This window comes from Piliocolobus tephrosceles, chromosome 13 (assembly GCF_002776525.5).
Source record: "Piliocolobus tephrosceles isolate RC106 chromosome 13, ASM277652v3, whole genome shotgun sequence".
In the NCBI taxonomy this organism is placed as follows: domain Eukaryota; kingdom Metazoa; phylum Chordata; class Mammalia; order Primates; family Cercopithecidae; genus Piliocolobus; species Piliocolobus tephrosceles.
The window spans coordinates 55,309,554-55,324,968 of record NC_045446.1 but is presented as its reverse complement, the minus strand read 5'-3'; the positions used below and the strand labels follow the sequence as shown (position 1 = coordinate 55,324,968).

The following is a 15,415-nucleotide window of genomic DNA, read 5'->3' as shown; positions in this document are numbered from 1 at the left end:
CTGGGATGAGCGGTTCTGTCAACCAGTCAGACACAGGAGTTTTGACTTGCTCTTTGCGCGAGCCACTCAGGGACGGGCTGTAAAGTCAGGCTTGGCTGACGTCAGATGAGGGGGCGCGGCTAGGGCGGTTTTCTTTTGCGTTGACCAAACGTGGGCCAATGGAAAACCGGAAGCGTCCTGTGAGTGATGTAATGACAGCCCAATGGAAACTGGGGGCGGGCCTCAGACACACTATGCGGGTTGCGGGGCCTGGGGGCCGGACGGCTGTTTCCTGTCCTGGTGCATGGTGGTCGGACGAAGGAATTGTTGGAAAATTTTCTCGGAGGTTCGTATATAAATGTGTTTTTACCCAGTGTGCATTATTCTCCGCCCGGCCGCCGCCCTCAGCGCGGCGGCGCGGGCCCGCTTGGGCCCGGGCTCCGACTCCCGTTGCTCAGCCTCCGCCGCAGGCCTTGCCGATTCTATGGGCCGGCCGCAGTAGCGGCGTCTGGGCAGAAGCGGAGTTTATTAATAACCCGCGGCCGCCACTCTAGGCGGCGGCGGTTTTCTCGCTGAGGACTCAACCCCCCCAAATCGTCTCTGAGCGATGCGCCCCGCCTGTTTCCCTCAGGGGACCGCCAAGGGGAGGGAGTGAAAGAGGGGAGGGTGGAGCCCTCGGGAGCCTTGGCCGCATTTCTCGGCCTGACCTCCGCGCGGAGCCAGTCCCCAGGCGCCGGCGAGGCAGAGTTCCGCCGCCTGGGACGCCGGGCCCACGGGCCGCACCAGGCCGCAGCGGGGGCGCCGAGGACAGGGCTGGCCCAGGCGCTCCCAGCACCCCGCCTGCCGATCGCACGTAGCGGTTTCCTCCTATCCGTATCGTGGGCAGATTGTTTCCCCGACACCCTTTCTTTTATTTAAAAAAAAAAAAATAGGTTACTGAGGTCTAATATCGAATATTAGAAATTTACAATTTTATCGTCCTTTTCTCCAGTTTTGGCCAAAAGAGTGAGCAAATCCTTATAAGTTGCTTTGAAACATATTATTGTGGAACGTGAACCAGTTTTTATTCCTTCCCCTTTTGCTTTTGACATTTTTTCCCCCACATAATAACGAAGTTAAAAAGAGTAAAGAAGAATACCATCGCCAACCCATTTATTTGTTTAAAATCAACGTCAGCCTTTGCCTTGGAAGTGTCTAAATCAGCTGGTATAATCAAGTGAGGATGTGGGGAGAAATTGTAGGTTCGAGATTGTGGTCGGCTTTGTCCTGAATCTTATCAGAAGATACTTATATTTTCCTGTAGTTGACAGAAAACGGTGCAGTATTTAATGTTTTTTTCTTGCTGAGTATGTAGATCAAGTTTACATTTAGTAAGAAAATACGTGATAAGGAGATCACTCAAAAGCACCCATAACATGCATAGCTAATTTTATCCTGCGTATTTTGACTGTTTGGAAATTTTTTTTTGTCAGTGTCCACTATTTGGAAATTCTGTGAGCAGTCAGCTGTCTACAGATATTTGAGTGTCTTTTTTTTCCTTTACAGAAGCCCCCCCTTTATTTTTTTAAAATAGCTTTATTGATGTAATTCACATACCTTACAGTTCACCCATTTAAAATGTGTAATTAGGCCTGGGCAGCATAGGGAAACGGCCCTCCCCCGTTGCTACAAAAAAACCATTTTTTTAAGTCAAATCAGCGTGTGCCTGTAGTCCCAGGTTCTTGGAGGCAGAGGTGAGAGGATCACTTGAAACCATGAGTTCCAGGCTACAGTGAGCCATGATTGTGCCACTGTACTGCTGTCTGGGTGACAGAGAGACCTGTCTCAAAAAGGAAAAAAAAAAAGTTATTAGTAGTTTAATTTTAGCCTGGGCTTGGGGGCTCACACTTGTAATCCCAGCACTTTGGGAGGCCGAGGCGGGTGGATCACCTGAGGTCAGGAGTTTAAGACCAGCCTGGCCAACGTGGTGAAACCCCCCTTCTGTACGAAAAATACAAAAATTAGCCGGGTGCGGTGGCAGGCGCCTATAATCCCAGCTGCTCGGGAGACTGAGGCAGGAGAATCGCTTGAACCCAGGAGGCGGAGGTTGCAGTGAGCCGAGGTTGCACCACTGCACTCCAGCGTGGGCAACAAGAGTGAAACTCCGTCTCAGAAATAAAGTTGAATTTTAACATATTCAGAGTTGCGCAACCATCACTACAATTTTACAACATATCACCCCCAAAAGAAGCTATACCCATTAGCAGTTACTTCCCATTTCCTCTCAGTTCTCCCACCCCACTACTAGTTTGCATATTTGCCTATTCTGGATATTTCACATAAATGGAATCATATAGTATGTAGTCTTGTCCAGGGTCATTTATGTTATAACATGTATCAATACTTTCTTTTTATTGCCAAATAATATTTCATTGTGTGAACATAGTACATTTTACTTATCCATTCGCTGTTGATGGACATTTGGGTTGTTTCTACCCTTTGGCTATTATGCATAATGCTATGAACGTTTGTACAAAAGTTTTCGTGTGGACATAGGTTTTCATTTCTCTTGGGAGTAGAATACCTAGGAATAGAATTGCTGAGTCATATAGTAACTCTGTTAAACTTCTTGAGGTACTCTAAAACTTTTTCAATGTGGCTGCACCACCTTTACATTCCTACCAGCACTGTGTAAAGGTTTCAGTTTCTCCACATCCTTACCAACACTTGCTATCATCAGTCTTTTTGATTATAGTTTTTCTAATGTGAATGAAATGGTGTCTCTTGTAGGTTTGATTTGCATTTCCCTGATGGTTAATAATGTTGAGCATTTTTTCTATGCCTAGTGATCATTTATAATCATTGGAGAAATGTCTCTTTGGATCCTTTACCCATTTTAAAGTTGAATTATTCATCTTATTATGACTGGATTGTGAGAGTACTTTATATGCTCTAGATAGAAGTCCCTTATCAGATACATGGTTTGCAAAATGTCCATAGTCCTTTCCTGTGTGTTGGGATGTTGCTGTGAAGTAAGGGCTCATTGTGTTCTTCACAGAAATATGGCATGACTGTATTGAACTGTGCCTCTACTACATGGTTTTATTTTTAAAATAAAAAACCACTCCACCTTCATAGCATAGTTCCATTTCTGGAAGGTAAGCACTGAATTTTTAAATGTTCATGCAAGCATATACAGATATCTATATACATTTTGAAAAACATGAATGCAATCATATGGTATCTGCTCTTCTGCAACTTGCTTTTTCCCACTTACCATGTGTCTTGGACATATTTCTCACTGTTGCAAATAGATAGATCTCATTCTTTTAAATGTCTGCATGTTTCATTTAGGGATACCCCGTGTGTGTGTGTGTGTGTGCGCGCGCACGCGTCTTTGTGTGTAGATATTTTTAAAAAATCAATTTTTTTTAAGAGACAGGGTCTCACTCTCACCCAGACTGGAATGCAGTGGCATGATCTCAGCTCACTGCAGCCTCAACCTCCCTGGCACAAGCGATCCTTCCACCTCAGACTGCTGAGTAGCTAGGACTACAAATGCACACCACCATGCCCAGCTAATTTTTAAAAAAATGTTTGTAGGCCAGGCACGGTGGTTTATGGCTATAATCCCAGTACTTTGGGAGGCTGAGACGGTTGAATCACCTGAGGTCAGGAATTTGAGACCAACCTGGCCAACATGGCAAAACCCTGTCTCTACTAAAAACATAAAACTTAGCCGAGCATGGTGGTCCATGCCTGTAATCCCAGCTACTCGGGAGGCTGAAGCAGAAGAATCGCTTGAACCCAGGAGGCGGAGGTTGCAGTGAGCTGAGATTACACCACTGCACTCCAGCCTGGGGGACAGAGCAAGATCTGTCTCAATCAATCAATCAAGCAATCAATCAATCAATAAATGGTGCGTGTTAATTACATAATAAGAATAATGCTCATGCCTGTAATCCCAGGACTTTGGGAGGCCGAGGTGGGTGGATCACAAGGTCAGGAGTTAAAGACCAGCCTGACCAACATGGTGAAATCTCATCTCTACTAAAAAAATACAAAAAATTAGCTGGGCATGGTGGCGGTTGCCTGTAATTCCAGCTACTCAGGAGGCTGAGGCAGGGGAATTGCTTGAACCCAGGAGGCTGAGGTTGCAGTTAGACAAGATCATGTCGCTGTGCTCCAGCCTGGGGGACAGAGGGAGACTCCATCTCAAAAAAAAAAAAATGCTAAATGGCCTGTAAGGGTAACTAATTTGTTAAATGTGAGTTAAAAGTGATCAATTTTTATCCCAGCACTTTGGGAGGCCGAGACGGGCGGATCACAAGGTCAGGAGATCGAGACCATCCTGGCTAACACGGTGAAACCCCGTCTCTACTAAAAAAAATACAAAAAACTAGCCAGGCGAGGTGGCGGGCGCCTGTAGTCCCAGCTACTCAGGAGGCTGAGGCAGGAGAATGGCGTAAACCCGGAAGGCGGAGCTTGCAGTGAGCTGAGATCTGGCCACTGCACTCCAGCCTGGGTGACAGCGAGACTCCGTCTCAAAAAAAAAAAAAAAAAAAAAGATCAATTTTTGACAACTTAGGAAAATTTATAGAAATGAAAAAAAGCTGGATACAAAATGTTATCTGTATGATAATTATGCTATAAAAATTATGTATGTGTGTGGCTAGCAAGGCTAGAGAATAAAACCAGGAAAAATGAAAATGTTTGATGTGTTAAGCTATTGGGACTTATTATTTTATTTATTTTATTTGTTTTGAGACGGGGTCTTACTCTGTCACCCAGGCTGGAGTTCAGTGGTGCGATCTCAGCTCACTGCAACCTCCACCTCCCAGGTTCAAATGATTCCCCTGCCTCAGCCTCCCAAGTAGCTGGGATTACAGACGTGCACCACCACGCCCAGCTAATTTTTTAAATTTTGGTAGAGACAGGGTTTCACCATGTTGGCCAGGCTGGTCTTGAACTCCTGACCTTGTGAGCCACTGTGCCTGGCTGGGACTTACTTTTATTTATTTATTTATTTATTTATTTTTTCTGAGATGGAGTCTCACTCTGTCGCCCAGGCTGGAGTGCAGTGGCGTGATCTCTGCTCACTGCGAGCTCCCCCTCCCAGGTTCACACCATTCTCCTGTCTCAGCTTCCCGAGTAGCTGAGACTACAGGTGCCTGCCACCACGCCTGGCTAATTTTTTTTTTGTATTTTTTGTAGAGACAGGGTTTCACCGTGTTAGCCAGGATGGTCTTGATCTCCTGACCTCGTGATCTGCTCGTCTTGGCCTCCCAAAGGACTTATTAAGTTTTAAATTTATATTACAATATTGTGTGCAAGGAAAAGTTTTTTTTTGTTTGTTTTTTGTTTTTTTGCTTTTGGGAGGATTTCTCTCTGTTTTCCAGGCAGGTGTGCAGTGGCACAATCACAGCTCACTGCAGCCTGTACCTCCCAGGCCCAAGTGATCCTCCCTCCTCCTCAGCCTGCCAAGTAGCTTGGTATTACAAGTCCAAGCCACTGTGTCTGGTTAATTTTTTTTTTTTGAGGTGGAGTTCACCCAGGCTAGAGTGCAGTGGTAGATCTTGGCTCACTGCATCCTCCAACTCTCAGGTTCAAGTGATTGTCCTTCCTTAGCCTCCTGAGTAGCTGGGATTACAGGCACCTGCCACCACACTTGGCTAATTTTTGTATTTTTAGTAGAGACAGGGTTTCACCTAGTTGGCCAGGCTGGTCTCGAACTCCTGACCTCAGGTGATCCACCCACCTCAGCCTCCCAAAGTGCTGGGATTACAGACGTGAGCTACCATGCTTAGCTTAATATTTTTCTTTTTTTTTTTTTTTGAGACGGAGTCTTGCTCCTGTCGCCCAGGCTGGAGTGCAGTGACGCAATCTCGGCTCACTGCAACCTACGTCTTCCGGATTCAAGTGATTCTCCTGCCTCAGCCTCCCAAGTAGCTGGGATTGCAGTCATCTGTCACCACGCCCGGCTAATTTTTGTATCTTTAGTAGTGACTGGGTTTCACCACGTTGGCCATGTTGGTCTCAAACTCCTGACCTTAGGTGATCCACCCACCACGGCCTCCCAAAGTGCTGGGATTACAGATGTGAGCCACTATGCCCAGCATAATTTTTTTCTTTTTTCAGTAGAGACAGAGTTTCACTGTGTTGCCCGGGCTGGTCTTGAACTCCTGGCCTCAAGCCATCTTCCCTCCTTAGCCTTCCCAAGTGCTGCAATTACAGGTGTGAGCCACCATGCCCAGCCTGCAAGGAAAATTTTAGTGGGCTACAAAACACAGTAAAATAGCTGACAGTGTTGTTAGACTGAAACGATGAGAACATGGCACAGACAGATTTAGACAGATTACTGTAATACTTTTGAATATTACAATAGGGTAATACTCTTAAGTGAGAGGATGAAAAAGAAGTTTTTTTTGAGATAGAGTTTCACTCTGTTGCTCAGGCTGGAGTGCATGATCACTGCTGCCTCCACCCCCCGGGTTCAAGTGATTCTCCTGCCTCAGCCCCCCGAGTAGCTGGGATTATAGGCACCCGTCACCATACCCGGCGGATTTTCTTGTATTTTTAGTAGAGACAGGGTTTTGTCATGTTGGCCAGGCTGTTCTCAAACTCCTGACTTAAGGTGATCCACCAGCCTCACCTTCCCAAAGTGCTGGGATTATAGGTGTGAGCCACCATGCCCAACAACAAAAATTTTGAAGAGTAAAAATCATGGCTGGCTGGTGCAGTGGCTTATGCACTTTGGGAAGCTGAGGTGGGTGGACCATGAGGTCAGGAGTTCAAGACCAGCCTGGCCAGCATGGTGAAAACCCTTCTCTACTAAAAATACAAAAAATTAGCTGGGCATGATGGTGTGCGCCTGTAACACCAGTTTACGAAGTTTAAGAGAGGTGTTTTTTGTTCTTTTTCACATCACTAGTTCAGTTAAGATCAAACCATCACCAAAATGGGCATACCTGATGACTAGACCTAGATGTTCATTTCTAAATTCTTTTTTTTTTTTTTTTTTGAGGCGGAGTCTCGCTCTGTCGCCCGGACTGGAGTGCAGTGGCCGGATCTCAGCTCACTGCAAGCTCCGCTTCCTGGGTTTACGCCATTCTCCTGCTTCAGCCTCCGGAGTAGCTGGGACTACAGGCGCCCGCCACCTCGCCCGGCTAGTTTTTGTATTTTTAGTAGAGACGGGGTTTCACCGTGTTAGCCAGGATGGTCTCGATCTCCTGACCTCGTGATCCACCCGTCTCGGCCTCCCAAAGTGCTGGGATTACAGGCTTGAGCCACCGCGCCCGGCCTCATTTCTAAATTCTTGTCTCTGCTCTCAGCTCTTTTCTGACAGGTATTTTTAGCTTTAAGCCTAGCAGGCCCTATCTCTGTTGTCACTTCAAAGGTATCAGGCTCTACCTACCTGCCAGTCAGTTTCATATATTCAGTTTTTGAATAGTCCTGGAACTGCACAAAGCCTTCAAGTTTCAACATTTCACCCATCCAGTAGGATATTCTACTGCCCCAATTAAAATTGGCAATATAAACTCTTTCCCCGTACTTTAACCCTTAGCATCTTATGGAGTCTGTGAGAACTTTGTCTCATTTGCCAGCACATTCTGAGTACTTTTTACTTCACTAAATGATGTTTGTTTAATGGAACATGCTTAGACTCTGGCTATATTTAAATATAACTCAACACTGGATGTGGCTTATGCGTATAATCCCAGCTGCTCAGGAGGCTGAGGCAAGAGGATCACATGAGCCCAAGAATTTGAGGTTGCAGGGTCTTGCCACTGCAGTCCAGCCTGGGTGACACAGTGAGACTCGACTCTCAAATATATATCATATATTTTCTGGGCACAGTGGCTCACACCTGTAATCCCAGTACTTTGGGAGGCTGAGGCATGCAGATCACTTGAGGTCAGAAGTTTGACACCAGCCTGGCCAACATGGTGAAACCCCACCTCTACTAAAAATACAAAAACGAGCCAGGTGTGGTGGCACACACCTGTAATCCTAGCTACTTGAGAGGCTGAAGCATGAGAATCGCTTGAACCTGGGAGGTGGAGGGTGGAGTGAGCTGAGATCACACCATTGCATTCTAGCCTGGGCTATAGTGAGAAGTGGAATAATGCAGTATTTGTCTTTTTGTGACTGAAAATTAGCTTATGCTAATTTTATACTCAGCAGGAGTCTTTTTCTTTTTTACCTCCCCCACGCCCCGAGACAGAGTTTCACTCTTGTTGCCCAGCCTGGAGTGCAGTGTTGTGATCTCGGCTCACTGCAACCTTTGCCTCCCCGGTTCAGGCAATTCTCCTGCCTCAGCCTCCCAAGTAGCTGGGATTACAGGCGTGCACTAGCACGCCCGGCTAATTTTTGTATTTTTAATAGTAACGGGGTTTCACCTTGTTGGTCAGGCTGGTATCGAACTCCTGACCTCAGGTGATCCATCCACCCTGGCCTCCCAAAGTGTTGGGATTACAGGTGCGAGTCACTGCACGCAGCCCACGGGTCTTAATAGTAGGGTACTGGTGTTACTTTGAGTTTTCTCTGTCAGCCTTTGGAGGTGCCAAGGAAATGACGTTTCAGCTTGTTCTATGAACAGTTATAGATTATGGATCCTTTTGTACCTAAAAGGTCACCCCTTAACTTTTTATTTTTTTCTTTAAATATGCGTACCACCACATCTAGCTAATTTTTTTGTATTTTTAGTAGAGACAGGGTTTCACCATGTTGGCCAGGCTAGCCTCGAACTCCTGACCTCAGGCGATCCACCCACCTGGGCCTCCCAAAGTGCTGGGATTACAGGCGTGAGCCACCGTGCCCATCCTGCTCTTTTAAATATTGATGTTAAGTCAGATCTTTGGACCTGGAAAGGTCATCCTCAAGACATCTGGTTCAGTTCCCTGGCCCAAGGCAGCGAAATTATCCCAGCTACTGTTTGAGGTAAGCCAAGGTCCACAGAGGTAAGGAGACCTGGAGGTAGAAGGGAAGAAGGAGGTTGTGTTGGTAATTGGCAGAAGAGTTGCCCATTCATCTACTTATTCAATACCTATTGTACTTCTACTATGGGCCAAGCACTTTTTAGGCACTAGAGTCGGCAGTGAGCAAACAAAAATCTCTGTCCATTCTCATGGAAGGGGAAATAGATAAACTAAATAAGTAAATACATGTAATTTGTCAAATAATAAGTACTATGCAGAAATATGGAGGGGAAAAGAAGGATGGGGTTTACCATGATTGAGCAGTTGGGAGGTACAGTTTGAAATGGGATGGACAGAGAAGCTCTCATTCCATTTGAGCAAAGACTTGAAGAGGTGAGGAAATGAATATTGAAGATACTGCGGAAAATGTTTCAGGCAGAAGGAAACTCAAATGAACATGTCTTAAGGCAGCTGAACATCCAGTATGCTTGAGGAAAAGCAGGGATGCCAGTGTAGCTGAAGTGGAGTAAATGAGATGGTGAGTAGTAGGAAATGAGGGGCAAGATCATTAGCCTCTTGGTCAGTGTAAGGATTTGGGGATTTTACTCTGATGAGGAGTCCTCGGAAGGTTTTGAGCAGAAGAGGGACATGAGCTCACTTTTCCCTTCAAAGGACACTGACTGCTGTGTCAAAAGAAGAGTGTGGGAGGCTAATGGAGAAGCAGGGAAATAAGTTAGGATGCTGTTACAGTAATGCAAATGAGAGACTGGTTGTGGCTTGGATCAGGGAAGTAATGGTGAAGGTTGTGAGAGGTAGCCAGATTCGGGGTAGATTTCTGAAGATTAAGTCAACAAAATATGCTGACACATTGTAAGTGGGAATCCTCAACAATGCTAAACCCAAAGGAGTCAAATTATGGGAATTTTAGAAATCATATAAAACTGATGGGTACATTTCGTCAGTGCGCTTCTAAGTTGCTGAGCACACTGATAGAAAGATTGTGCCCATCAGTTTGAATTTTTGAATTATGAGATGCATGCCTTGGACTTTGGGCTAATACTCTTACCCTACATATTGAGTGAAATTTCATCTTATTTCCAACACCATTACATCCTCAGCAGTTTTTTGTGGTTGATAAATATTTTTTGTAACTTTCATTTCATATGTATCATTCTTTGTTCCTAAGTGTCTTTATTTTTCTTCAAGGTAGAAGATGTTGTTAGCCCAAATAAATCGAGATTCTCAGGGAATGACAGAGTTTCCTGGAGGAGGGATGGAGGCTCAGCATGTTACCCTGTGCTTGACAGAGGCAGTCACCGTGGCAGGTGAGCCGTTGTGTTTGAAGGGATGAGTTTCAAAATATCATTTATCTTAAAGGAAAATGAAAATTTACAACTTCCTAGTTCCTGATTTAGCAGAAAACAACATATATAAACCTAGGTCTTTCTATGAGGTTTTTTTTTTTTTTTGAAACGGGACAGAGTTGTACTCTTGTTGCCCAGGCTGCAGTGCAATGGCGTGATCTCGGCTCACTGCAACCTTTGCCTCCCAAGTTCAAGCGATTCTCCTGCCTCAGCCTCCTGAGTAGCTGGGATTATAGGCACGCACCATTACGCCAGCTAATTTTTGTATTTTTAGTAGAGGCAGGGTTTCACCACGTTGGCCAGGCTGTTCTCAAACTCCTGACCTCAGGTAATCAACCTGCCTCGGCCTCCCAAAGTGCTGGGATTACAGGCATGAGCCACTGTGCCCAGCCTCTATGTGTATTTTTTACCTTGGTGTGGGTACAGTAGGGCACGGAATTTTTTTTTCCTTTTTCTTTTTTTTTTTTTTGAGACAAAGTCTTGCTTTGTTGCCCAGGCTGGAGTGCAGTGGCACAATCTCAGTTCACTGCAACCTCTGCCTCCTGGGCTTAAGACATCCTGTCACCTCAGCCTCCCAAGTAGCTGAGACTACAGGCACGCGCTAGCGTGCCCAGCTAATTATTTTATTTTTAGTAGAGACATAGCTTCATCATGTTGCCCAGGCTGGTCTTGAACTCCTGGACTCAAGCCATCCACCCACCTCAGCCTCCAAAAGTGCTGGGATTACAGGCATGAGCCTTTTGTTACCAGCCTATTTTTTTGGTAAATGCTAAATCTCACTTTTTTTTTTTTTTGAGGCGGAGTCTGGCTCCGTCGCCCAGACTGGAATGCAGTGGCACAGTCTCGGCTCACTGAAACATCTGCCTCCTGGGTTCAAGCAATTCTTCTGCTTCAGCCTCCCAAGTACCTGGGACTACAGGCGTGCACCACCGTGCCCGGCTAATTTTTGTATTTTAAGTAGAGACAGGGTTTCACCACATTGGCCAGGCTGGTCTCAAACTTCTGACCTTGTGATCCACCCGTGTCTCCAAAGTGCTGTGATTACAGGCGTGAGCCACCACACCTGGCCACTAAATCTCATTTTGAGTCTGAGTTAAGCAATCTACCTTTTTTCTGATCTTTATTTTTTAAAAAACTTAGCGTGTCCATATGCTAGCTGTCTAAAGAAAATATTGATTTTTTTTTTGTAATAGATGGTGATAACTTAGAAAATATGGAAGGCGTAAGCTTGCAAGCAGTAACACTTGCAGATGGTTCTACTGCTTACATACAACACAATTCTAAAGGTATGTGCCTCACATATGGCTGATTGGTTAACACCAGTGATTTATGACCTGTGAGTTGGAGCACCTAGAAGCTATCCCACCTTTCCTATCTCTCCTAAAGATGCTGTATTGCACATGATAATTTTAAGTCATTTCAGTTTAATTCCTTTTTTTTTTTTTTAATATAATTTGTGGTCGTCCCTTGAGATACTTGGGAGATACCCTGGGATATCAAAATTAGTGGGGGAGAGGAGAGCAAGGAGTATGTCTGGACTATTTTCTAGTAAGACCTTTCTTGCTTCTTTACTTCAGGTCATTATTTCGTATTTTTACCAAATATGTGTAAGAGTAAAGACATTTGGGGCTGGGCACTGTGGCTCATGCCTATAATCCTAACAGTTTGGGAGGCCGAGGCGGGTGGATTACCTGAGGTCCGAAGTTCAAGACCAGCCTGACCAACATGGAGAAACCCTGTCTCTACTAAAAATACAAAATTAGCTGGGCATGGTGGTGCATGCCTGTAATCCCAGCTACTCAGGAGGCTGTTGAGGCAGGAGAGTCGCTTGAATCCAGGAGGCAGAGGTTGCAGTGAGCCAAGATCATGCCACTGCACTCTGGCCTGGGCAATAAGAGCAAAACTCTGTCTCAAAAAAAAAAAAGACATTTGGTCTTGCTTATCTAACATTGTCTCTGAATTAGTGTTTGCTTTGCTCCAGGAAACAGCCAAGTCCTCAAAAACTCCTTGTTTTTATGGAAACCTACTGAACACATGCATACGTAAACAAGGGTCTTTTAGCCCTCAGGGATGAGAATGACAACTGACTTCACATACACTGACATATCTGTCTGTCTTCCCAGCTTCAGCTCCCCCCAGTCATGGTCACTGATTCTAAGTGACTCTGAAAATACCTATGTAGCAGTCAAACTCATGTAGACTGCTGTGATGAGCCACTCTTCCTCTTGACCTCATCTAATTGAAAATTGCAGGGGAGGAAGGATGGCTGAGGGAGGATTTTCTGCTTTCTGTAGGATCACTGGATGTGTTATTGAATTGCCTCAGAACATTGAGGGAAGAATCAAGATGAACACGAGCTTAAGTTGTGTATGTTTTTATAGTTGATATCATTTTGAAATTGTATAAAGTTTACAGTTTTTGTTTGTGCCAATTTATTGTCTTGAATCTTTTGTTCTAGATGGAAAACTCATAGATGGCCAGGTCATTCAGTTGGAAGATGGTTCTGCTGCCTATGTTCAACATGTACCCATACCTAAAAGTAGTAAGTATTTAAGATAACGGCACAGGAAATCATTTTAATTCTCAGCTTTTAGTATTTGCTGCCTGCAGCTCCCTCTTACTACCTAAACTTGGACTTGATCTCAAGTCCTCCTTCTGTAAAGGGAGATTATAGATGCAACAGAGTGGATCTTAACCAAGACTTTCTCTTAAAGATAATGGAAAAGAAGTTACTGGACTGCACTGTGGAGATTGAGTAACGGTCCTAAGTGAATGTTTCTGTTTTTTGAGTTGAATCGTACATGTCTCTCATTTTCTTCATTTTTCCCCTTCTTCCAACTCTCTTTAATACTGGTATATATTCCTAAAACCAATATTCTAATATCTTTTTACCTTTAAACACTGACTCAGAGAAGCTTTGCTGAACTTACTTAAATGTTCAAAGACTCATGAAGCAAATATAGATGGTTATAATGTGTTAATGGTTTATTGACTCTTGTTGCTAAGTGAGTTAATTGGAATGTGCTAGAAAACATGAGATCTAAATGTAAGCATTATTCTTGAGCAGGGGACAGTTTGCGTCTAGAGGATGGTCAAGCAGTGCAGTTAGAAGATGGTACCACAGCATTTATTCACCACACCTCCAAAGGTAAAATAACTTTGAAAGTATAAATAAAATAAGAGAGAAGTGAGAGTGTAGGGGGAAAGAAGACCTGCGTTTAGCTTCTGAAGTGTTGTCATAGGAAAGAATTGTATTTCTTCATTAAAGTACAAGGTGGCATGGTTTAAGGAAAAATTTTCCTACAATTTGAGATGTCCAGTGACAGGCTGGAACAGCAAACCAAATGACTGGTCCCTGGAAGACTTGAAGTAGAGGCCACATTTTGTTTTTTTGGTTGGCTTTTTTTTTAAGAGACAAGGTCTCATTGTTGCCAGGCTGGAGTGTGGTGGCACAAGCACAGCTCACTGCAGGCTCAAACTCCTGGGCTCAGAGATCCTCCCACCTCAGCCTCCTGAATAGCTGGGACTACAGGTGCGCGCCACTTCTCCCGGCTAATTTTTTCATTTTGTGTAGAGATAGGGTCTTACTCTGTTGCCAGGCTAATCTCAAACTCCTGACCTCAAGCCAGCCTCCCAAAGTGCTGGGATTATAGGCGTTAGCTACTGCATTCAGCCTTAATTTCATATTTTAAATGTAGCTTTGGCTACTTTTTAAAAAGACTAAGAAATAAAATCACGATGTAACATTGAAATGGTTAACTTCATATTTTATTTATTTCTGTATTTTAGAGATAAGATCTTACTCTGTTAGGCTAGAGAGCAGTGGCACGATCATAGCTCACTACAACCTTGAATTCCTGGGTTTAAGGGACTTTCCTGCCTCAGCCTTGTGAGCATCTAGGACTATACGTGTGTGTCACCACAGCCAGCTAAAATTTTAACTTTTATTTTCTGATTAAATTTTTTTTGTTAAATATAGGGTCTTGTTCTGTTGCTTCAAGCTGGTCTTGAACTCCTGGCCTCAAGAAGTCCTCCTCCGACCTCCCAAAGCACTGGGGTCACAGACATGAACCACTTTGCCTAACCTGTTTCTTCCTCTTAAATAGAATTTTTTGGCTGGATGCCGTAGCTCATGCCTATAATCCTAGCACTTTGGGAGGCCAACGCAGGCAGATCACCTGAGGTCAGTGGTTCGAGACTAGCCTGGCCAACATGGCAAAACCCTGTCTCTACTAAAAATACAAAAATTAGCCGGGTGTGGTGGCGCATGCCTTTAATTCTGGCTACTCAGGCGGCTGTGACAGAAGAATCGCTTGTACCCAGAAGGAGGTTGCAGTGTAGTCGAGATCGTGCCACTGCACTCTAGCCTGTGCAACAAAGTGAGACTGTCTCAAAAATAAAAACAAAAAAAACCCATATATATATACATATATATAAAATTTTAAAAGCAGGGTCCTGGCCGGGCGCGGTGGCTCAAGCCTGTAATCCCAGCACTTTGGGAGGCCGAGACGGGAGGATCACGAGGTCAGGAGATGGAGACCATCCTGGCTAACATGGTGAAACCCCGTCTCTACTAAAAAATACAAAAAAAAAACTAGCTGGGTGAGGTGGCGGGCACCTGTAGTCCCAGCTACTCGGGAGGCTGAGGCAGGAGAATGGCATAAACCCGGGAGGCAGAGCTTGCAGTGAGCTGAGATCCGGCCACTGCACTCCAGCCTGGGTGACAGAGCAAGACTCTGTCTCAAAAAAAAAAAAAAAAAAATAAGCAGGGTCCTTTGCCTACTGTGTTTAATTGAAACTAAGTATACAGTTTCAAAAATATTTGAAGCAAATACAACAAAACGTTAATACTTATTACATTTGTTTAAGGGAAGTTCAGGGTTTTGAGGTGGAATGTGTAGGAATGATGAGTACAGCTCTGCAGCCAGGCTATGTAGATTCAAAACTACGGTTTTTTTTTTTTTTTTTAGTTGTGTGACATTAAGCAGATTACTTCTCTGTTCTTTAGTTTCATCATCTGTAAAATGAGGATTATAGTACGTGTCCATATCATATGTAGGGTTGTTGTGAGGGCAGAATGCACAGACATGTAAAGCACTTAGAACTGTGTTTGTCACATACTAAATGCTCAACAAATGTTACCTATTTTTTTTTTTTTTTTTTTTTTTTTTTTTG

The 15,415-nt window shown here is 44.3% G+C and overlaps 1 protein-coding gene across 12 annotated transcripts in view; it reads left to right on the top strand.

Annotated features, from left to right (window-relative positions):
• The first annotated feature begins 213 nt into the window (after positions 1-213).
• Positions 214-15,415, top strand: part of ZNF143 (zinc finger protein 143) — a 73,023-nt gene continuing 57,821 nt past the window's right edge. For 3 of the 12 annotated variants that reach the window (XM_023189853.2, XM_023189852.3, XM_023189855.3), the window contains exons 1-5: positions 225-325; positions 10,087-10,201; positions 11,434-11,526; positions 12,699-12,782; positions 13,305-13,388. In XM_023189853.2, coding sequence (XP_023045621.1) covers positions 284-325; positions 10,087-10,201; positions 11,434-11,526; positions 12,699-12,782; positions 13,305-13,388 — 418 coding nt within the window. In that variant the 5' untranslated portion in view covers positions 225-283. Of the gene's footprint in view, positions 326-8,695; positions 8,899-10,082; positions 10,202-11,433; positions 11,527-12,698; positions 12,783-13,304; positions 13,389-15,415 lie in introns of those variants that run through there. The other 9 variants (XM_023189851.2, XM_023189854.2, XM_023189847.3 and 6 more) reach the window with 9 other exon arrangements.